Genomic DNA, 24,874 nt, shown 5'->3' with positions numbered 1-24,874 from the left:
GGGCACAGCAGGCATGCAAATTTTAATGGAACAGGACACTTTGGAAGGCGAGGTCTGGGGAGGGGGTTTCTGAGCAGGGGAGAGACTAGTTTAGGAGGGTCAGTGAGTGGCTCACTTGCAGAGGCCTGCAGCCCTGACCCCATTAGGAGGTGATAAGGGACCAGGGTGGTGGCAGGGCAAACACGTGAGACATGCATGCAGCACAGCCCACCCACTCATCCAGTTTCAAAGACCCAGACCCAAACCACGGGGGCTTCTTACAAACAGTTTTATTTGCCCTCTGACTCAAGCACAGATCCACAGACAGGTTTCTCATCTGCACACCAGTACATACAGTGACAAGTGCAAAATATGCTTTATTGCAGGTACAAAAATGTGGCAGTATGACAACTTCAGTGCAGAAGCCCACCTCCCCCAGGATGTCACATCCACTTCCCACACCCCAGGGCCACACCATCCTAACACATGCTCCCACCACCTTCTGAAAAAGAATCACCCAATCTGAAGACACACAGGGCAGGTGCATTCCAGAGAAGAAATCACTTTAAATACACAAACATTAGAGAACACAGCAACCAAGATTTCACACGGCAAGGAGGTCAGGGGAGAGGCACAAAACAATCCTTTCTCTTCCGTCTTTAAGCCTGAGAGCCATTTGCCGCCAGACACACCCACCCAGAAATGAAGCAAGCACTGCAGTAGACTCAGAGTCTGCGTCAAGGCCACGGCACAGCTAGAACGGATGCCCGGGTTCTCATCTGGGCTCAACCATTTTCTAACTTTCAAGTCTTGATGCCTCGCCTGGAAAACTGGGCCCTGGGGCTGGGTGAGGATACATAGGACAAGGTAGGAAAGGAGAGGCCAGTCAGCACCAGCTGTGATGGCTACTACCTATAACTGTCACTAATGGGGGCTGGATAGCAGCCTCCACAGTCTACATGTGGTGGGGGCAGTGACCCACCAGGCCAAAAGGAGGGTAAGGCCATCAGCTGGAAGTGGGACCACAGCACACAGGATTCACTGTGAGGCTGGGATTCAGGTTCCCTCTAGCTTTTTCCAAGGCGTCCCAACTTGCAAGGGCAGAGCCAGATATCCGGGCACATGAAGCCCTTCCAGAATCACCAAGCTGAGGTCAGCACATGTGGTTCCCTTCCTAGGACGGCCTAGTCAAGTACCCCTGAAAGAGCAGCAGAATGTGTAAAGAGGGGTTTGTGGGGGCCCAGAGAGGCCCAGAGTACCATGGCCTTCACTGCACTAACAACAACGACAACAAAAAACCCATTGCCGTTGAGTCGACTCCAACTCATAGCAACCCTACAGGACAGAGTAGAACTGCCCCATAGGGCTTACAAGGCACGCCTGGTGGATTCCAACTGCTGACCTTCTGGTTAGCAGCTGAACTCTTAGCCACTAGACCACCACGGTTTCCCACAACACTAGCTGGAGGTTAATTCAGGCTGCACCCTCTGGGGACAAGAGTGTTCAAGTAACCTAAGTCAGGGAACCACTACCAACTGTTGGCTGTCAATACCAGACAAAAATCCTTCTTCGAACCACTTCTCTCCTCAACTCCCAGGAGCCAGTTCAGGTCAATGGCCCAAGAGGTCTCCAGGAGCCAGAGCAGGAGAGAGGAGCTATACGCCCACTCAGAGGCTAGGGCGGACTCCAAAAGAGCAAGCTGAAGGACCAGAACCTTCCAAGGTGGACTCGCCAGCCTTCACAGAAAATGAAAGATACACGACAGACAAGGGTATCGCAAAGACATCTCATCCAAATGCTTCTCTTGCTTCAAAGCTCAAAACAAAACTGTGTTTGCGATTATTTGAAACAGCTCTTATTGTCTGGGATTTTCTTCAGAATAATCCGCCAGGGCTAGAAGGTAATGGCGGTCTAGATCGCCATTCAACAAGCTCTTTTTGTAAAAGGCTAAATTGTAAATATTTCAAGTTTTGATGGCCAAGAGACAAAACAGCTACTACGAAGGTAGTAGAGGAAAAAAAATTCCAGAAACCTTTTATTAATGAAATTCAAAATATAATAAGTGAGCACAATTTTCCATAACAGAGGTCTACTAATGAGAATGGGTTTTTTTGACGGTGATGGGGATAACACTGCACTTAATTGGGCTCAAGAATAGTGTTCCCTGTCACCAAATCCACTGCAAAAACAGACAGTGAGCTAGGTTTGGCTGATGGGTTACAGTTTGCTGACCCCTGGTGACAGTGGACCTCGGTGGTTAATGCTTTTGGTTGCTAACAGAGAGGTTGGAAGTTTGAGTTCACCCAGAAGCACCTCTGAAGAAGTCTGGCAATCTACTTCTGAAAAGCTAAGTCACTGAAAAACCCTATGGAGCACGGTTCTACTCTGACACACGTGGGGTCACTGTGAATCAACTCAACGGCAATTGATTTTGCGGGGGGGTATCTTTATCCAAACCAACTTTGTCAATGGCACACTCTCCAGGAGTGTCACCTAAGGTAACCAAAGATAAAAAGGGAACCATTGTCTCCTGAGGCAGTTTGTCTCCCCCAAAATTCAGTACAGGTGCATGCCCAGATAAAGGAAAAACCACACCTCGCTAAGCCAAGGCTCTTTGGGGCAAGCCCATACCAAACACGGGGCAGAGGAAGGGTCCCCTGTGCACAATAAGCACACATGCACACTCCCACGTGGGCATCTATGACATAGCCACAAACCCGGCTGATGCTTGCAGCCAATCTCAGACTGGCAGACAGCTCAGAAGGCCACCCTGCACCTGCCCAAAGGATGGCTGGCCAGTTGTGAGATGCTTTAGTTCTCAGACATGGCCAAGACAATGACTCACACTGAACATACCTTGCAATGGGATTGGCCGAGTGAGAATATCAGGGTTACTACGTATAACTGGGATGAATAAACCTCCATCCATAAGCTGCCTGTTGTAGGATTGTGACGATGGGAACATCAAGAAAGCTGGGCCACCTCCAGTCACCACAAGACTCCCAAGGTCACCCAGCTCTTATTTTTAAGGGGAGAAGGCAGAGACACAGAGAGACAAAGTGACTTGTGCTGAGGGCAGGTTTGGGGGCCTAGGGCCCCTGCTTCTTGTTCTTTCCTCCTCCTGCACCTCTGGCAGTGCCAAGGTTTCATTAGTTTTTCCTCCTCCCTACCACACCCATCCTCTGCTTTTCCACCTTCAAGAGCCCAAGGGCTTTCTCCCTCTGTTCCACTGACAATGGCCAAAGAGGCTTTTCCATTTTTCATCAACTTGTTAATGATTTTCAGACCTTAAGTAACTCAGGCCAGCCCCTGCAGCAATACTGGACTTGGAAGCTTGTGACAGGCTGCTCAGCCGGCTCCAGTCTGTCCTCTGTAAAGCCCTATCTAGGTTAATGGCTCTTCTTAAGGGGGTAGGGGCTGCCTGGGCAAGAGGTCACTTGGGCAACCTCTGACCTTTGCTTAGGACTTCAAGGTAAGCCTAAGCTCCCCACCCCCAACCCCAGCAAATCCTACTGTTCCCCCACTCAGAAGTCTTTGCCTCTTTACTGTAAAGTTGTAATTTGGTAAACAGGAAAAGGTTTATCACAACCTTGCAAACAGACACTTCGGGTCTAACAGCAAAACACCGGGCATAGGCCTGAGCACATACATGTGTATCTTTTCCTCCAAGGTTCACTTTAATATGCTGCTGTCAAGAAGCCACAGCCTAGTATCTTTTTCTCTGAGGTTCACTTTAATATGCAGCTGCCAAGAAGCCACAGCCTAGAACACAGGGGTGAGGAGGAAAGACCTGGGGGGTAGAAGTGGAAGGGAGACTGACCTGCCCAACAGGTCCAGGCCTCTGGACTCAGAACTCACAGAAAAAAGAAAGGACAGGAGGGGAAAGGGTTATATAGCTTGTCCATACTTTGGTAAAATGAAAAATAAAACCTACAGCTTTAGCTCACCTTACCCCTTTGGAGATGACATCCTGCTGATATTTCAGGTACCCAATTATCATGTATAAGCTTTTTGGGTACTTATTATTTTCTACATCTTTGTAATTGGACCGGGAAGCATATTTATATACCTAAGGAATCATGCCGTAAGAGTTAACTATAACCATTATGAAAATGCAAGAAGAACAGACTCCAGCGGATGGTGTCACAGAATGGAAGATTCCACTCGCAGAAAGTTAAGGTGCCAGACCTTTATTAGACTCTGTTTCAGAATTAAGAAATAAAAAAAGGTAGCCCACATTTCTTTGAGTTAAGAAAATTTAGCCTGCCATTGTTTGGCTTGGATAATGGTATCACTTAGGTACAGTGACTTGAGGGACTGGAGGCAAAAAGACCAAGCAAGGTTCCAGGCCAGGTGTACCCTTGAGCACATTAGTCCACTTCTCCATGACTCAGCCTCTTCATCATCATTCAAGAAAAAAAATGATTGGTCCTGACCTTCCTTAGCATGGGTGTGTGGAGCTGGACTAGTGCACCAAGAAAGATTGCAGAGTAACATCATTCAGACAGGTAAAGGAGGAAGAGAGCAAGAAATAAAATAGAAAGCCAGTTGTAAGAATGCTGGAGCCAGGCATGGACTAAGTAAGAAGGTGAGCTTTCCAATGACAGCACTATGTTCCAGAAAAAAAAAAAGTCTCCATGAGAATTAGGGGACTTTAACAAAGGTGCTGCTCAATGGAGAAATAGTCTTTTCAACAAATGGTGCTGGGGCAGCTGAATTTCCACAGGTAACAGAATGAAGCTGGACCCCTACCTCACACCATATACAAAAATAAACTCAAAAGGGTCAAAGACTTCAATGTAACAGGTAAAACAATAAAACTCTTAAAAAAAAAAAAAGAGGGATAAATCTTCTTGACCTTGGACTAAACAATAGTTTCTTAGATACGACACCAAAAGCATAAGCAATGAAAGAAAAAATAAATTGGACAATTTCAAAATTAAAAACTTTCATGCTCCAAAGGACGCCACCAAGAAAGCAAAAAAACAACCCCCCAAAAAGGGGGAAATTTTTGTAAATTATACATTTGATAAAGGACTTACATATAAAATATGCAACTCATACAATTGAAAAAGAAAAAGACAACCCGATTACAAATAGGCCAACTAGCACATGAAAAGATGTCCAACATCATTAAATATCAGGAAAATGCAAATCAAAACCACTTCACACTCACTAGTATAATCAAAAAGACACAGAATAAGTGCTGGCAAGGATGTGGAGAAACTGGAACCCCCGTACACTGCACGTGGGAATGTAATATGGCGCAGCCACTTTGAGAAACAGTTTGGCAGCTCCTCAAAAGGTTACCATATGATCTAGCATTTCTACTCCTAGGTATATTCTCAAGGGGAATGAAATCATATGACCACACAAAAACTTGTGCTCAGATATTCACAGCAGCATTATTCATAACAGCCAAAAAATGGAAACAACCCAAAGGTCCATCAACTGATGAATGGATGAACCAAATGTGGTATATCTGTATAACGGAATATTATTCATCCATAAAAAGGAATGAAGTACTTACGCATGCTACAACGTGAATGAACCTTGAAAACATGCTAAGTGAAAGAAGCCAATCACAAAAGGCCACATATTATATGAATCCATTTATATGACAGGCAAATCCACAGAGATAGCAGATTTTCCGTTCCCAACAACTAGTGAAGTTAGGAGAATGGAGGGAAGGTGATTGCTAAAGGGTAGAGGATTTCTTTGGGGACTGATAGAAATGTTCTAAAATTGATTGTGGTGATGGCTGCACAACTGTGAGTATACTAATATATTAAAACCAAAGAACTGTACACTTTAAATGGATGAATTGTACAGTATGTGAATTATAGTTCAATAAAGCTGTTACCCTCTCCCCACCAGAAAGACAAAGAATCAGGGGCTGACCCTCACTCTGTAGGAATGCCACACTTGTTGTCCCAACATAATTATTAATAGAGCCTCCTTTCACTTTCAGAAGCGTCCTGGCTTGTAGGCTAAATTTGAGTTCCCCGTCACCTTATCACGTCACCCTATGACATTATCCCATCACTGTGACATCAGGCAGATGCCTCGCCTCTCTGTAATACAAAGTCTACTCAGTTCTGATCACCTTTGAGCCTAGTACTCTATTCCCCAAAAACTCCACTGCAGAAGCTGTAAGAAACTGCTCAGGTGGTCAGAGGGTTCACCACTCTTTGGAAGATGAGCCTAAATTAGCAAAGAGCTGAAGCCTGGGGCCAGTACAGATCACTGGATCCTAGGAACCAGAGGCAAGACAAAGACTAATTTTGGAGTCTACCATTTTTTTTTTTTACCGTACTCACTGATACTCGAATTGCCCTGTAGCTAGGCCATGAAGAAAGGTGGTCCGACTACCTTCTACAAATGAAAAAAGATAAACATTTAAATGTGGGGGGGGGGCGGAATATAATGTCCCTAGGAAACTTGGCAAATATAGCAGTGGTAACCAAACATCTTCTCCAAGTGGGATTTTGTAAATTCATCCAAGATGGTCTTTCCTATTCATGAGAATGTGCCTGAAAATGACTCATTCTCCCTCTGCCATCTATGTGGCTAGTCCTACATGCACATCGTGGGGGCTACCACACCAATGCAGGGATATGAGCCCATATCTGGTTTTTACAGTAGCAGATCCTTAGGACAAGGTCAAAGTGAAAGAAGCAGAAGGCACAGAAGTAACCCCATTCCCATCAATCTGGCCAAGAACAGGAGGGATGCTCACCAGGGCCACTAAGAACAAAAACAAACAGGATGACAGGAGAATGGTGACAGATCAGCCACCTCCATCCAGTAAGTAGGCCTGGTCATGGAGCCAGTCAGCAGAGAGGCAGCTGAAGGTACGGGGTGAGGCAGAGCTTTCTCTGGGGGCAGAAGAGGGGTCAAAAGGAGGTAACACAAATGGGACCTAGATAGATACCAATGACTCAGCCTTCAACGAAGGGGGCAAGGGGTCTCAGGGAGCATGCCCCCACTGTTTGCTTCTTTGAAACGTCAGGGTTGGGAAAAAGAACAAGGAATAGTTCAAAAGCTGAAGGCCAGGAGGAAGGGAAAGAGGAGCCTTTAGCTTCCTATAGTCCAGCGACTGTGCGTCCGTGGGTGTCTGCTGGCTGACGATCTGTAGCTGTCAGGGTCTGTGCAAGGTTCCTCCTCGCCTCCGCTAACCAGGCAAGCTGCCGTTGACAGTGGTGCGACTTCTACATCCAGGGGTCTGTGGGGCTGGGAGTCGGAGGCAGGTGCACATCTGGCCTCTGCTCAGAGTCCACATTTCAGGATGACATGGTAGCCGTCATTGCTCTCAGCTACAAGAGAGAAACACTGGGTGTTCGGCAGGAAGAGAAGAGCAGCGTCGTGGCATTTGAGAATCAAGGAAGACATGAGATTAGGGTACTGGCAGCCACCCTGCTGTGCATATTGGCAGATACCACTAAAATAAGACTGTGTACAGCAAAGTGTGCTGGTAAAAGCTGGGACTTCAACCCACACCTTAGCCTCTATCTACTAGTTTCTTTTTCACAGTGGGCCCTTCCACCACAGCCCTTGGTCCAAGGACTAAAGGATGAATGTCCAGAGTGGCTTTGGACAACCTGTGGTTCTTCGGGAGGTTACAGCCCTCAGCCCCTGAGGGCACTTGTCTAAATCCACAGAGCAAGAGGGCCAGTGGTCTCATTCATGGCTCAGGGTCTAAGACCTGGTTAAAAAAAAAATCAGTTGCCGTCGGGTCAGCTCCGACCCATGGTGACCCAACATGTGTCAGAGTAGAACTGTGCTCCACAGAGTTTTCAAGGACTGATTTATTGGAAGTAGATCACCAGGCCTTTCTTCCACAGCACCTGAGTGAACTCCAACCTCCAACCTTTCAGCAGTTAGCAGCAAGCGCATTAACTGTTTGTACCACCTGAGAACTCCTATGACAGGATGAGAGGGCTTTAATTCTGACACAACTCACGTGCCCAACCTCCCAGCCCTAGGGAAGGCCATCGCTTGTCTTTCCTTTCTCTACCTTCTCTGAATGAACTTGCTTCTGTCACGCATGTCCCTCCTTCAGGAGTGCAAACATGCTGATGCTCCTCTCACACCTTCCTCAGGTGGGCCCTGTGCCCCTTCCCAAGTCCCTACCTGCTCTGACTCCAGACTCAGCTGTTGTAGCCACCTTCGGTCTCCTAGGAGACACACATTTTCAAACAGCTCCAGGGCATCGTACTTCTACTCCACACTAGGTGACCTCACAGAGAGCACACTGCCTGGCCCAGGACTTCCCTTTCGTAGAAGACTTCGGGGTCAATTTCACAAAGCTCTAACATTTTAGGGCTGGGTTTCACAGGAAGCTCATGTCTGCTTTTCCCCAGGGGATCCTCCCAGCTAAGCATTCCCTCGAGGTGCCACCGTGCAGGCAGGCAGGCCCACCTCCCCCATCCAACTCTGCCCTCCTTCCTTCACTCCGAGGGGCATGGCCAACAGACTTCAATGAAAGGAGAGAGAAAAAGTAAGAGAAGGCAGTGGTCTTTACCTTTTAACGTGCTGAGGATAAAACAAGATTCGTCTTGGAAATTCTGCACCATCTAAAGGGCAAGAGAGAGAGAACACATGCCCTCAACAACGAGTCCATACAGGAAAAGCCACTTGCTGAGTATGACACGGCTGTCAGAAGGGACACCGTCCCAGCGCTCACACAAAATAGGAACATGTTCGTGCTGTATCATTCACTGAGAAAAGGATGATACAAATAAGTGCACAACAGGATTGCCATTTAAAGCTGCAACTAAAAATGGAGCATAAGGGAAGGAAAGAAGCCTGGAAGGGAATCAAGATGCTAGCACTTTCTGTGGGACTATGGATGGTGCTCCTCCTCCCAGTTCCCCCGAGTCGACTCCGACTCATGGTGATCCCATGTGTGCCAGAGTAGAACTGTGCTCCACAGGGTTTCCCATGGCTGATTTTTCGGAAGTAGATTGCCAGGTCTTCTTCCTTTCAAGGCACCCCTGGGTGGTGCAAATAATTACTGGGCTCAGCTACTAACCAAAAGTTCGAGTCCACCCTGGGGCACATTGGAAGAAAGGCCTGATCGTCTTCTGAAAATCAGCCATTGAAAACCCTACGGAGCACAGGTCTACGCTGACACATGGGGTCGCCAGGAGTCAGAATCGAATCAATGGAAACTTTCCCTTTTTTAATGGTTGATGAGTGTTTCATTTGCTTGTTTCTGTTTTTCCTTTTTCTAATTATACCATGTATTTCTATTCCTATAATAAACATTATAGGAATGCGTATTTGTATAACAAATCAAACCAAAAACTGTTGCGTTGAGTTGATTCTGACTCACAGAGACCCCACAGGACAGAACAGAACTGCCCCACAGGGTTTCCAAGGAGCAGCTGGTAGATTCCAACCGCTGACCTTTTGGTGAGCAGCCGAGCTCTTCACCGCTGCGCCACCAGAGCTCTTCATAATTAGCAGTATCTGCATACCAGAGTCCAGGGGGGCAAAATGTAAATAGAGTGCTACTCCTGTGTCCGCATATACGGCAGGAATCTCAGGGTTACTCATGAGCCTCTTTGAAGATCTATCTAATTTTAATTGACCACCCAGTGAGTAACTTTGGACAAGTCAATGTTTTTTCTTCCTCCATGGCTCTATCTGTAAAATGGGACTATTTCTATCACAAATATAGAACTGGCAAAATTTTTCAGTCAGCCAATACCAACATTGCACAGGATGCAGGGCAAGGGTGGTGGGACTATCAATTTATACATAAGAGTTAAGATGACCAGGAATTAATACAAAGTTCAGGCTAGCAGTTTACCTGGGGTGCAGGGCTGGGATATGAAACAGTCCACAAAGGGGCTTTTAAAGAAACAGAAAACATCTATTTCTTAACTTGATTCTTTAGAATGTACAGATAAGCTTAATAGATGCTTTTGCACATGTACGCTGTATTTTGCAACATAAATTTAAAGAATATTAAAAAAAAGTACACATAAACATACCCACAAACCAAAATGACAGCAAAACCTCTTTCCAAACTACAAAGTGCAACGAGGTTGTATTATTGCCTGCTCTGGATTATTGCTCCAAATCTTTCGAACCCCGCCCCTCCATGGAGCCCTGCCCCTCCCCGAGGGACCTAATGATGCATGCAGTACATTTATTCTATGTTGCTGGCCTGCTCCCTCCAGGACTCCTGGCAGCCTAGCCACCTGGGCATGAAAAACCCTAAGCAGAGCCCACTCGGGCTTAATCAGTAACTCCCTTGTCTAATAAAGTGCCCTTGCACCCCAGGAGCCGGCTCTACGGCCGGCCAGGCTGCTTCCAGTGCTCCAGGCAATTAAGAACCAAAGGTTTCCAACTGATTCAGGGTTAGGAGACAAGGAGACCCTGGGGAATACGAATCGCCTATTTAAGCTGAGGTGGCATTTGAGCTCTGTTCTCAGCTTCACTTGCTTAGCTGCCTACTCTTCAGGGCACAGGGCAAGCCGGGAAGGAACTTCCTTAGGGACCTGTGAAAATACAAGGGTTCTGCACATTCTTACTTTCATCTTCACAGAAAGAAATTCATCCTTAAACGCAAAGTGACTACTCTCCCCTGCCACTACGACTGTCCATTGCTCTGGGCACTTTAACCTTCCTGGCTATTTTCTAAGATAAGCACTCAGTTCAGGGCTTCATTTTCCTTCTCTGTAAAATGTGGGTCAAAAATAAATAAATAAAATAACCGCATTAGATTTGAATTTGATAGTATGGAGGGAATTCCAATTTGGTAACAAAAATAGCAAGTGGCAGATAAATACAGAGCCTGATCTTCATTGTGTGTTTTAAAAACCCACGAAACCACTGGGCCACATCTACCACGGCCTCCGCCAGACTGAGTCCAGTACAACTACATGGTGCCTGGCCACCACCGCTGACTGCTCTGACAGGGATCACAATAGAGAGTCCTGGACAGAGCTGGAGAAAAATGTAGAACAAAATTCTAACTCAAAAAGAAAGACCAAACTTGCTAGCCTGACAGAGACTGGAGAAACCCTGAGAGTATGGCCTCAGGGCACCCTTTCAGCTCAGTAATGAAGTCATTCCTGAAACCCATCAGCCAAAGATTGGACAGGCCCATAAAACAAAACGAGACTAAAGGGGCGCATCAACCCTGGGGCGAGGACTGGAAGGCAGAAGGAGACATGAAAGCTGGTAATAGGGAACCCAAGGTTGAGAAGGGAGAGTGTTGACATGTCATGGGGTTGTTAACCAATGTCATAAAACAATATGTGTACTAACTGTTTAATGAGAAGCTAGTTTGTTCTGTAAAACTTCATCTAAAGTACAATAAAAAATTTTTATTAAAAAAAAAAACCCACAAAACCCACACCTACACATAATCCCGTATACAGAACACACGTCACCTGACAGGATACATGTCACACCTGACGGAAGCTCATCTAGGAAGAGACAGTGGTGAAGGTAAGGGCCTTTCACCTTTGCTCTCTGCCGTTCCATACCAATTGACTTCTTACACTAATTGTGAATTACTTTTTAACTAAAAAGGAAGGAAAAAACTGCCTTGCCAATCTCTGAGACTGAAACGAAACTCCTGTGAAATAAGGAGGTTAAACGGGCTGATGACAATCGGAATTATAAGTGGCAATAGAGTTATTACTAATAATGACAATTTGCAAAATATCCAGACCATTAAAAGCTTCACATTTTATACACATCTAATCTAAAAAGATCTGTCCCCCATGTGCTTCCAGAACAACAAGTGCCCAGCATGAACATTGGCAATTACGACAAACCAGTTGTCATCGAGTTGACTCTGACTTATGGTGGCCCTGTGTATGTCAGAGAGGAACAGGGTTTTCAATGGCTGATTGTTTGGAAGTAGGCTGCCAGGCGCCTCTGGCTGGATTTGAACCTCCAGACTTTCAGCTAGCAGTCAGGTATGTTAATTGTTTACATCCAGGGAGTCCATCGGTTATTTAGTGTCTGCCAGTGCCTGACAGTATTTTCCCATTTATCCTTACTACAACCCTACCTTGTGTGGAAACTGAGGCCCAGACAGGTTAGGTAAATTTGCCCAAAGTCACTCAGCTACCAGGAGGTGGTACGAGGTGGGGAAGCCAGTTCAATTCTAAAGTCCACATTTTCTTTCTTTTTCCCAGTCACTACTCTTGTACCCAGTCTCCTCTATAATGCTCTTGTTAGCTGCTCACGCATAACAGGATCGGACCTTTGGGACCCATAGGGTTTTCATTGGCTGATTTTGGGGAGTAGATCACCAGGCCTTTATTTCTATTTTGTCTTAGTTTGGAAGCTCTGCTGAAACCTGTTCAGTACCATAGTAGCACTCAAGCCCCCACTGACAAATGGATGGTTGCTGCGTATGAAGTGTACAGTAGAGAACCGAACCTGGGTTTCCCACAGCAAAAGTGAAAATCATACCACTGAACCACCAGTACCCTCCTGGTGTCCTCTACACACAAGGTTTCAGAGTGCCTGGACTTGCTGTAGACTTAAAAGCTCCATATCCTGGTGGCTCTGGCTCTGCAGCCTACCTGCCTGGGTCCCACCATAGGTCCACCCCACAGCACCTGTGCATGTATAATAGCCCCCAGCCCACAGGGAGGCTTTTAGGGCTAAGAGTGTACTGAGAACACTAGCCGGAACACAGCCAGCCCTCGATAAATGCTGGCACTCATTTCTGTTGTTTATAGGAGGAAGGGTGACGTGGTCAAACAAGAGATTAAAGCCTCTCTCTAAATATGCAAGGGATACCTAAACTTGCCACACACCTCTTCAACAGCCCCCTCCTTAGCCATGAGTGGGGTCACATCACTCGGGCACAGTTCCACCAGGTCCTCAATTCTTGTGCCCTTCTGTCAGCAGCTGCTTTGCCCTGCACAGGTCTCTGTGGTACCAGGGACAGACCAGGAAGGCTGTGGCACCTTTACTGCTCCTGCTAGCCATGTCCTCTACATCACCTAACCCCCAGTGCACTTTTCCTCCTCCCTTCTATAGCTTCTGGAGGGCAGAGGGAGAGTTTGTGCTCCTGGTTTGCCATAGCACCTATCCCAGGTACCGTAAAGAGCAGGTGCTCACCAACTGTTCAGAGCCCAGGGGTGTCCAGAGCACTATCCCTCTCCAGCTCTCCAGGAAGCCACTGCAATCGAGAGCAGGGGCCATGCAGATGAAGCCTGCTGCCATTTTTGTAAAGTCATCCCAACCCCCACTGGGTGCATCTCTGGTCCAGGGCTCTGCTGCTTCTCTCCAAGCCCAAAGCCCCAGACTGTCAGAAGGGGGTGGACGATGACCCTCACCTCATTGTTCACCACCACGTGGATACCTGTGGGTCCCTGCCGGTAGACTCGGTGAATGTGCTGGGGGGAAATGCTGTACAGATTGGCAATCTTCTCGATCAACTCCAAGGCAGTCAGCTCTTCCAAAAAGATGGCATGGTACACTGAGGAGGAAGGAAAAGGTCCTTTCTGAAGACCAAGTGCCTGGTTTTTAAGTAGTCATTTAAATCAGCATGAACATGCCTGCCTCACCCCCCACCTGAGAAATCAATACTCATTTGTAAGAATGCCATGCCCTGTTTCAGGGGACATCTAGGTCAAATTGGGATAACAAACTTTATTAAGAAAATGCACTGCATTTCACTTTGGTGAGTGGCAAGCAGGGTCTTAAAAGCTAGCGAGCAGCCATCTAAGATGCATCAATTGGTCCCAACTCACTTGGAACAAAGAAGAATGAAGAACACCAAAGACACAAGGAAAATATTAGCCCGAGAGACAAAGGGGGCCACATAAACCAGAGACTCTGTCAGCCTGAGACCAGAAGAACTAGATGGTGCCCGGCTACCACCAAAGACGGCTCTGAGAGGGAACACAACAGACAGTCCCTGACAGAGCAGGAGAAAAGTGGGGTGCAGAATTCAAATTCTAGTAAAAAGACCAGACTTAATGGTCTGACTGAGACTGGAGGAATCCCAAAAGACACGGCTCCTGAACTAAAGCCATTCCTAAAGCCAACTCTTCAGACAAAGAATAGACTGGACTATAAGACACAAAATGATACTCGAGAAGAGTGTGCTTCTTAGTTCAAGTAGATACATGAGACTAAATGGGCAGCTCTTGTCCGGAGGTGAGATGAGAAGGCAGAAAGGGATAGATGCTGGTTGAATGGACATGGGAAATCTGGGGTGGAAAGGAGGAGTGTGCTGTCACATTAGAGGGAGAGCAACTAGGGTCACATAACAATGTGTGTATAAATTTTTGTATGAGAAACTAACTTGAGCTCTAAGCTTTCACCCAAACCACAATTAAAAAAAAAGTCATGCTCCAATCGATCAGGTGGAATCTAGCTGCCCTGGGTGCTTGCCTAGAAGTCATACAGCTGAGGGTGCTGGTACCAGGCCCCAGGGCAGCCACCCACAGTGAAAAGATGCTGGGCTGTGGTTCTTATGTCTGCTTTAGTCTCTCTTGGAGCTCTTATGTAAAATGTAGGGATTCCTGGACCCACCCCAGGCCCAATGACACCCATCTGGGGATTGGGCTGGAGGGAGAAGGGCTTCCGGTGATTCTGGGATGAAGCCAGGTGTGCAGCTCACTGCAGGGAGGAAGGAACTCCCATGCCCCAGGATCTTTTTCATTGTTGAAAGGGGTTAGTGATGGCCTCAGGTGGAGGGCAGTGAAACTGAAAGGTGACTCCGCTTGACTCCGAAGACAGTTCCCCCCTCACCCCTTCCCCACCACATAAGCAGCACTCACTGGCCTGGGCCCGCTGACCACAAAGAGAGGGGGCAAGGGGGCGCGGGGAGGAGGGGCACCAGGAGTGTGTGCGCTGTCAACACGTCAGAAGGTAAAGTGTTTTCTCATACAAAACCCACACCAGCAGGGTATGAGCAACCTCCCCAAGTGGCCTGGGGTGGATAACACAATTCGCGGGGAGCCTCAAGTTTCCAAAAGTAAAACACAACTGGATTAAATTAGAGGTTCCCAACTTCTTCCTTAACTAAGGAACCCTTGGTCGAAAAATTTCATCAGAAATCTAATATTTTAAAAATAAACAGAGTAGCCCCACAGTTAGAGCCACAAAACAGATTTGATTTTCCAGGATTTCAAACAGGCTGACCCACACTTAGATTTGTGTTCAAAGAATATGGTTACTGCACTGTGTGCCTCCCAATACTAACACCAGCTATGAATCCCAGGCCTCTTTTACAAAGCTCCTTTTTATAACAGAATCCTAATTGTACTTCCTTTTTTCTTTTCCAACTTTTCAGAGCCAGTTCCACTTTTTCTGTCTTTAGTCTAAAACAAATACGACTGCTGGCAAAAAGAATCCGAAAGACCTCAGGCTGGCACTGGTGTAGTCTTTCATCACTGGTCTTTCCTGCCCCCAGCTGAACTTGGCCACCCAGAGGTGCCCAGAGCACTCTGGAAATGCCAAGAGGCCCCAGAGCAGACCAGGCTGGGTTCAGATCCTGACTCTGCCCCCCACTGGACACAAGACCTTAGACAGTCTCTCCACCTCCTGGAGCCCTACCCACTCAGGGATGCTGCAAGATCAACTCATTCGCTGGGCATCAAGTACTGCACGGAGCAGGAGCAAATACTGGGCCGCCCTCTGCATATGGGTGGGAGCCCTCACAGCCTAACAGTAGAAGAGGAGAAGCGAGGATTTGGACATTCGCCAGAGATGGACAGGGGTCAGGTGAGGACTCTGAAGCCAGATGCTGAGGTCTGAATGTTTGCATCTTGGTTCTGCCACTTACAACACTGTGACCTTAGGCCAGCCAACCACTCTGTGCCTCATCTTCCTCCACAGTAAAACAAAGACAACAGCAACGTCTATGTCACGGGGGCACTGTAAGAAGCAAGTAAGTGCATACATGGAAAACCCTTAGGGTAGTGACTGTGCTCAAGAGGTGGCTGTTCTTACTTATCTAGGGGAACTTCCATTCCAGAGAGGTAGACAGGCAGGGCGAGCTCATGCTCTCTCTTTCGCACTCTCTGCAAATGACACACGGAGTGCTTGACCACTCAGGCGTTGCAACAGGGCAGCCCATCAGACCTGCAGGACTCACGGGGCCTCAGAAGCAAAGAGCTTTACACACATCACCTCATTTAAACCTCACACCTCTAGGAGGTGGGCAGTGTTATCTATCGTACACATGTGGAAGCTGAGGCACAGGCCTTAGTACCCAGCTCTAAGTCACACGGCTAGTAGGTAGCATGGCCAGCACTGATATCTAGAGATGGCTGACTCCAAAGCTTGTGTCCTGTCTCTCAAACTGCCTCAACACTGGCAACCCCAAAAAAGTTGCATACTCCTGAGGTCCTCCAGGACCTCCAGCTGTGCTCCTCAAGCCCCGTGCAGCAATCTTAGTAGAGCTTCATATGGCTGGGGGACAAGTGCAGGAGGAATCGCTCAGGTAAGGTAAGTCCAGCTTCAGAGTGCACAACTGTGGGACACTGATCACCAACAACAGGGGAGAAAGCCCAACTGCCAGTTCTGCTGGAGAGTAGCTAAATGGCCTTGGGGGAAGGGGACAGGGTACATCCCCTCTAGGGGCCTCAGTCTCCCCAGGTGTAAAATAGGAGGCTGGACGGATATTCTGGGAGAGGTCTCTTGTTCTAACATTTCAATATCATGATGAGGTCTAACCAAAACTTGTTGTACATGAAGACTGCTACCTGACCCCATGGTCGAGGTGCTCCCCAATAAACCCACCACAGAGGCCACTGTCCCCACCGCCATCCCGCTTCTGTTGCAGGGGGACCCGGTTCTGCTCCAGCTCCTGGCAGACATAGATGGTCATCTTCGGCCTCACGTTCCTGGCAAAAGAGGAAAGAAATGGCAGGTGAGTGGACCGGGCTCCAGGAACAGAGCATGGAAACAGTAGTAGGAGGGACCAGAGGAGCCAAGAAGGCTGTTCCAGAACTAAAGGAATGCGAAGCATGCTCCTTGGAGAGGAGGCGGGGGCATCCCACCCAGGAGGACCTTCAGGGTTTCACACAGCTTGCCTGGAGACGGAAAGTTGAACAAGATGACCCCTCCCAGATCCTGCAACTGCCAAGAGGTTGAATCTCAAGGTGAGACTCCCAGGATGGTAATGAGGTAAAACCCTCACTTGGGCTCACTCTGCCAGGCACTATCCTTAGGACTCCACGTACATAACTCATTTAGTCCCTGCACAACCTGTGAGGGAACTAGGGCCGCCCTCGCTTTACAGATGAGGAAACTGAGGCTCACAGGGGTTAAGGGCTTTACCCAGCAGCACAGAAATAAGAGGCAGATCTAGGATTCAAACCCAGGCTCTCTCACTCTAAAATTGCACTATCCACAAATGGCTATTAAAATTTTAATCAAATGAAATTTAAAACTCAGTTTGTCAGGTGCAATGGCCTCAGTTCAAGTGCTCCACAGCCACATGTGGCTAGTGGCTATCATACTGGACAGAGTGGCCATAGAATACTTCCACCATCACAAGAAGTGTTCTCGGTCTATGCTGGTAACTACCACATGATGGCTTCCTCAGAGAGCAGGTGGCTTTGAGACAAGCATCTGAGAACTTGAGGAAATGACTAAGGGGCCATGATCCAAACCAAATGCGGAAGGCTGCAGGTAAGTGGAGAAGGAAAGGGGCCTCAAGACAGGATCTTCTGCAGCCTGCTGTGTCTCATGTCACTGTCTCACCACACTGCAATGGCCCTGACCTACACCCCACCATGCCTCCACCTGCATTTGCCCCCACACTGCAAGAAGAAGCCAGCCTAAGGAGCACCTGTCCCACCAGGCAGCCCACTAAGCGTAGCCAGCTTTCTCGAACCCAAAAGACAGTGCTCTGTGCTTCCTGCCTTGTGGGGCCAGGTGACTACCTCCAGCAGCTCCCCCAGAAACCCAATACTCACCTGCCTTTAATGGCATTGAAGAGCCGGATCCCATCAGCAGGGCCGCAGATCTGAACCAGATCATCTCGGGACATCTTCAGCAAGTCAGCACCTAGGCAGGAAAACAGGTTCGCGTGTTACATGGGACACAGAGAAACGGCTCCATCCCCAAGCACCTTGCACATCCTGCACTGGGGGTAGGGGGTGAGAGAGAGGGGAAAATGAGAACCTGCCTCACCCTCAAGGGGCTCCAGGAAGTCCACGGAGACAGAAACAACAAAGAGCTCAACAACATCAGAGGGTCACAGCCCAAGAGGTTTCTGAGCTTAGTGACAAGACAGGCACTTACAGAAACCACTAGGTCCTCACTGCCTGTTTGCTGCCATGCCTCTACTGGTGTAAATGCGTGTGTTCACTCTGAGCACACTTCTGTGACCAACACGCAGACCAAGAGACAAGCCGTCACTGGCCCCCCAACTCTAGGGTAACCACCATCCTGACTGCTCACATCACAGTTGAGTTTTGCTTGGTTTTTGAAATTCATATAAATGAAACTGAATCATGTGTACCCTTTGACATCTGGCTTCCCTCCCTCGGAGTTATGATTGAGGGGTTCATCAGTGCTGCACATAGTTATGGAGGGTTCATTCTCATTATAATGTACTATTCCACCCTGTGAATATAGCACAACCCAGCATCCATTCTCTGTGGGCATCTGGAGCAATGGTGATTAAGGCTCTATGGAAACTCTCACATCTGCCTTCTGGTTCGTACATGTGTACATATCCTGAGCCCAGGAGCTGACTGCGGGTCACAGGGCATGTGTATTTGGCTTTGGTTGCTGTTGTTAGGTACCGTCGAGTCGGTTCCGATTCATAGCAACCCTATGTACAACCGAAAGAAACACTGCCCAGTCCTGCTCCATCCTCAAATTGTTGCTATGTTTGAGCCCATCATTGCAGCCACTATGTCAATCCATCTTGTCCATGGTGTCCTTCTCTCGGGACTGATCCTTCCCAATAACATGTTCAAAATATGTGAGATGAAGTCTCGCCACCCTCACTTTCAAGGAGCACTCTGGCTGTATTTCTCCCAAGACAGAACTTGTTCATTCTTCTGGCAGTCCATGGTTCTTCACCAACACCATAATTCAAAGGCATCAATTCTTAATTCAGTCTTCCTTATTCATTGTCCAGCTTGTATGCATATAAGGCAATTGCAAATATCATGGCTTGGGTCAGGCGCACCTTGGTCCTCAAAGTGACATCTTTGTTTTTTAACTCTTTAAAGACATCTTTTGCAGCAGATTTGCCCAATGCAACATATCATTTGATTTCCTGGCTCCTGCTTCCATGGGCATTGATTGTGGATCCAAGTAAAATTAAATCCCTGATAACTTCAATAATTTCTCCTTTTATCATGATGTTGCTTACTGGCCCAGTTGTGAGGATTTTCTTTATGTTGAGATATAATCCATACTGAAGGCTGTAGTCATTGATCTTCATCAATAGTCCTCTTCACTTTCAGCAAGCAAGGTTGTGTCGTCTGCATAAACAGGTTGTTAAATGAGTCTTCCACCAATCCTGATGCCATGTTCTTCTTCATATAGTCCACAGCTTCTCAGATTATTTGCTCAGCATACAGATTGAATAAGTATGGTGAAAGGATACAAACCTGATGCACAACTTTATTTTAAACCACACAGTATTCCCTTGCTCTGTTCGAGCAACTGCCTCTTGATCTATGTACAGGTTCTGCATGAGCACAATTAAGTGTTCTTGAGTTCCCATTCTTCACAATGTTACCCATAATTTGTTATGATCCACACAGTCGAATGCCTTTGCATAGTCAATAAAACACAGATAAAAATCTTCTCATATTCTCTGCTTTCAGCCAAGATCCATCTGACATCAACAATGATACCCCTCCTTCCACGTCCTCTTCTGAATCCTGATTGAATTTCTGGTAGTTCCCTGTCAATGTACTGCTGCAACCACTTTTAAATGATCTTCCACAAAATTTTACTTGCACACGATACCAATATTGTTTGATAAATTCCATATTCTGTTGGATCACCTTGGCTTTGGTAGGTACTGACAGTTTTTTTTTTCCAAAGTGTCGTATCAATGTACAGTCCCATCGGCAGCCTATGAGGACTGACCTGATGGTTTAAGAAACATAGGCAGGTGGCTCTATCAAAGGGACAGAGAATTGTGGGTCAAAGAAGAAAGAACCCAGGGTCATTGAAAAAAGCTGTAAGCCTAAACTGCCTTTTACTCTTACTACAGAGTCTGCAGGCTCCAAAGTGACCACCAGGACTTTCGAAGGGCCAAGAATGACACCAGTCTTTTGCTTAGAACCTGCCAAAAGCCAAGAGGCCTGGAGCCACTCTTTCCATCTTCTGTCTCTTGCCACCAGAAAGAGACAGCCTTAGGGACAGTTCTGTGTGCACAACTCTTGCCTTTTCGTTGGGAGTAAGCCGAGTCCTCTACAATGGCCCAATGACCTGCCCATGGCCCATGCTGCCTCTTGGCCTCCCCTCACTGCAGTCTTCAAACTTCCCCTCTGCTTGGAAAGCTCTTTCCCAAACACCCACTTGGCTCACTCCCCACCTCTGTCTAGCCTTTGCTCCATGACCCTAACCACCCTACTTAAAACCACAGCCACCTCTGCCCTCTTTCCCTGCCCAGTCCAGATCAGGTCCTCTCTGAGCGTCCTCCATCACAGATGGGTCACACTGCACTGAGGCTGAAGACTGCTGGTATATGGGTCTGTGCTGACTCAAAATTGCACACTGCTGAGGGCAGGACCACCATCTTACTGCTGCTGCACCCCCACTTCTAACAGAGAAGGCTCTTAGAAGTGCCGAGGTGACAGAATGGATAGATGCTGCTTCCCTCCACACCACTGTCCTTCCAGTATCATTCAATTTCATTAACCAAGCAAAATGTGGTTGTGCTGTGAGCAGTCGGGATAGTGATTACCCTTGAGGTGGGAGCATGGCAGGCATGACAGGCCTGGGGGCTGGATACACAGATGCTGTCAGACTGAACACACAGCAAACCGCACACACACTGCAGGAACGTGCATGCACGCTGTATGTCAATAAAGGAGCCAGGCAAGGGGAGGCAGGCCCAGGCAGTGCAGACCTATTGGTTTCTGTAAGTGCCTGTCCATCCTACTCACTTTGGTGAGCACCAATCACTGAGCTCTGACATCTCCTCCGATGTCATTTGGCTCTTTGCTATTTCTCTCTCTCTCTGTAGAGAGGGGGAAAGTGAGGCTCCTCTAGTTTTGATCAAATTTTAAAACAGATGTTTCCTGTCCCTCTGGACTGACTCCATTGATGGCAAGGTGCACTGCTCAGTTCACCATTGTGCCCCCCAGCCCCTGGCTCAAGGACCATCAGCAAGGGCTTCAAAACCTTTCCAAGGGGGGGAAGAATCACCTTGCCTCCTCATCTGTGGCTTTACCTCCATCTCCCAGTCGTGACTCCAGAGACCATGCGATGAGCAACATTTTGGTTGAAGTGTGCAGAAGCCTCACCCAATGTGCATTAGGCTGCTTGGCTAGTAGGGGGGCTTCCCAGATCCCACCTACTTAGGTAAGAGTTACCCAGACTGTCTTCCTAAAGCCCCACTGGACTGGGGACTTCTAGGGACAGGATCTGTCTCTAACACTTGACTGAGGGGGCTACTCTGTGTTCTATACAAAGCCACAGCCCTCAGGGCCATGAGGCAGCCCATCAGGTGCTCCTAAACCTCTGTGGCTCTCGACACAGTTGGAAGGTGCTCACCCGAGAAGCTGGCGAAGAGCCGGCAGAACTGGGAGAAGCGGTTGCGGTGGAGCCACTGCTGGGCGTCCTGGATGGAGGCAGACGGGAGGAGGTGCTGCAGGGCAGAGAGAAGAGGGCCTGAAGCAGCTACATGAGGACCCAAAGGAACAGTTAGCCCCAGAGCCTGACTGCAAACACTTACGTCAATGCCAAGGGGCAGGGCCTCCACTGGGTGGGTTGGAGAGCTGTTGCTGCAAAGGAAGGAGACCCACAGTGAGAAGACAGGACCCTGCGAGGCTGCCCTCATCACCTGCTAGCGCTGTCCCTGCCCTGCAGGTGTGTCATACATTATTAAGTAGGACTTGTTTTAAATAAAGTGGGTTCTCAAGAATTTCCCGTCCCTAACTAGCACTTTTGAGTGGACGGGAAGCTCTGAAAAACGACACTGCTCCAGCCAATGACAACCCCTCCATCTCTGAGTAATCAGATTACAGCCAAAACTGCACATGTAAAAACTGTCAAGCAGGTGTCTGTTTAGTTGTACATATTTTCACAAATATAAAAGATTACAGCCAAGAAAACCCTATGGAACAGATCTACCGTGTAACACATAGGGTTGCCATGAGTCATGGGGCAACTTGATAGTAGCTAAAAACAACAACCTCCTACTCGGAGTTTCTACCCCCAGGCCCAGCCAAGCGATAGGCAACCTGACCAACAGGACACAGGTGTTGAAAAGGACACAGTAACTCAGAGCTTGAAGAGCTACAGCCAAACCAGGGGTCATAAACCCAAATACTTCTCTAACTGGAATCAGAACAGGTCACAGGAATCTCACAGGAATTATTCTTCAGTGAGTAACCACCCACGGTTTGCTACCCATTATTAAGCTGACAGTCTCAGTTTTTCCCCAAAAGAGAGGCATGCCAGTCCCTGCTATGAACTGACTCATCGGGTAGACACAGACCTCAGTGCCAGGGTTGATAAGCTGAGAGAAAGATATACTTAAAAAATAACCGTCCCGACAGGGAGCACAACAGAGAATCCCTGAGGGAGCAGGAGATCAGTGGGATACAGACCCCAAATTCTCATAAAAAGACCATACTTAATGGTCTACTGTGACTAGAGGAATCCCGGCGGTCATGGTCCCCAAACCTTCTGTTGACACAGGACAGGAACCATCCCCGAAGACAACTCATCAGACATGAAAGAGATTGGACAGTGGGTAGGAGAGAGATGCTGATGAAGAGTGAGCTAATTATATCAGGTGGACACTTGAGACTGTGTTGGCATCTCCTGTCTGGAGGGGGGATGGGAGAATAGAGAGAGTTGGAAGCTGGCAAAATTGTCACGAAAGGAGAGACTGGAAGGGCTGACTCATTAGGGGGAGAGCAAGTGGGAGTAAGGAGTAAGATGTATATAAACTTATATGTGACAGACTGACTTGATTTGTAAACGTTCACTTGAAGCTCAATAAAAGTTAAAAAAAAAAAAAAATGTCCCAAGGACACTCCTGAGACAGTCATCAGTCAGAGCAGCGGTACTTCATAAAATGTCCACGGACACTGGGCATCCTACACACGCTCCTCCCGAACCTGCATGGAATTCTTCCTCCCTTTGGCAATAAGAGACTTAGAGAGCTGTGAGCTCCAGGAAAGTGCAGAGTTAAGGCTAGGTGTGCCTGAATTTAAATATGACACCTCTATTTCTCAGCCTCTCAGGGAGGCCTCTCTTCATCTTGGTAAAACCAAATTCATGGACAATCTCGCTTTCCCATGAGAAAAGTTCTCTGTCCACTAAGCACGAACTCGGATGAACCTACGGCAGAAACTGTGCGGTCCAAGTTCACCTGGTAGGCTGCCCAGCTTCTCCCTGCCTCCGTCACTGCCCCATGAAAAGGACACACCCGGGACAAGCCAGGAGGCTGCCTGCCAGCCCCTTGCCTGTGTCCTTCCCACATCATCGAGTAAATGAGTCCGAATGTTTTCTGAGCTGGGTAGTCAGCAGGAAGGCCAGTTTCTGTGTGTTACAAGCATGAAACCCAGGGCAAGAAAAGCCCAATCCGACCAATGCCACATAGTAAATGAGCACAAGAGAGTAAAAAGAATCAAGACAGCCCCTCCCAGCTGCTGCAGCCATCCAAACAGCTGTTTCCCAAGGTCCCATCTGTCCAGGAGGGCCATTCTGCCCTGGGGGAGGCCTGGCAGGTGTGGTCCTACCACACCTCAGACCAGCCCTGTTTTTAACAGGTGGGGCAGGGCAGCAGGTTCTGAGTTGCTGCCCACAAGACAATATTTATAGAAGTGTTTCCAAGCACAAAAGCTATACAAATGCTAGGAATGAAGGGACACTAGAACGTAATTCAAAGCTATACATAAAAAGAAAGATCCCTAATAAAGGGAAATGCATGGACAAGTATAAGGGCTAGTAATAAGGTATTCATGCTTGATAATTCTCAATGTTTTGTCCTTCATGCTTTTTAATAACAAACATATAAAAGGCAAGAATAAAATTTTGTTACAGGGCACATGAAATACAAACGTGTAATTAGTAAGCCCTGGTGGTACAATGGTTAAAAGCTCAGCTCCTAACCAAAAGGTGGGCAGTTCAAATCCACCAGCTGCTCCTTGGAAACCCTATGGTGCAGTTCTACTCGGTCCTACAGAGTCATTCTTAGTTGGAATCAATATGACAGCAACAGGTTTGTTTTTTTGGTTTAATTAGTGACATCAACAACAAAGGTGGGTGGGGAGAGGAATGGTAGAGACATAGAATTTCTTACATGTTACTGAAGTAAAGTTGGTACCAACTTACCCTACGATATGACAAATACAAGCTCTTAAATGTAATATTCATGGTAACCACTAAGGAAATATATAGAAAACATACACAAAAGAAAAGGAGATGGAGACCAAAAAGGCTCACTACAATAAATCAACAAAACACAAAAGCAAGGAGTAGTAAAGGAAAAAGGCAAAAAAGGCTTAAGACACACAAAAAACCAATAACAAAATGGCAGAAGTACATCACTTCTTATCAGTATTTGCAATGAATGTAAATGGACTAAATGTTCCAATCACAGGGCAGATAGTGGTAGAATGGATTAAAAAAAAAAAAACATGATGCAACTATACACTGTTTACAAGAGACACATCTTAAGCCCAAGGACAAAATAGGTTGAAAGTGAAAAGATGGACAAAAATATTCCATTCAAATAATAACC

General features: G+C 47.3%; 1 protein-coding gene across 1 annotated transcript in view; it reads right to left on the bottom strand.

The window, feature by feature from the left end:
- Positions 1–6,778: 6,778 nt before the first annotated feature.
- Positions 6,779–24,874, bottom strand: part of TFCP2L1 (transcription factor CP2 like 1) — an 81,660-nt gene continuing 63,564 nt past the window's right edge. The window contains exons 9-15 of the mRNA XM_064287367.1: positions 21,854–21,902; positions 21,673–21,766; positions 17,898–17,988; positions 16,717–16,820; positions 13,299–13,441; positions 8,504–8,555; positions 6,779–7,295 (exon numbers count right to left, since the gene is read on the bottom strand). Coding sequence (XP_064143437.1) covers positions 7,249–7,295; positions 8,504–8,555; positions 13,299–13,441; positions 16,717–16,820; positions 17,898–17,988; positions 21,673–21,766; positions 21,854–21,902 — 580 coding nt within the window. The 3' untranslated portion in view covers positions 6,779–7,248. The remainder of the gene's footprint in view (positions 7,296–8,503; positions 8,556–13,298; positions 13,442–16,716; positions 16,821–17,897; positions 17,989–21,672; positions 21,767–21,853; positions 21,903–24,874) is intronic.

This window comes from Loxodonta africana, chromosome 6, assembly GCF_030014295.1.
Source record: "Loxodonta africana isolate mLoxAfr1 chromosome 6, mLoxAfr1.hap2, whole genome shotgun sequence".
Taxonomy (NCBI): Eukaryota; Metazoa; Chordata; class Mammalia; order Proboscidea; family Elephantidae; genus Loxodonta; species Loxodonta africana.
The sequence above is the reverse complement of the archived record's forward strand: the minus strand, read 5'-3'. Positions and strand labels throughout refer to the sequence as shown.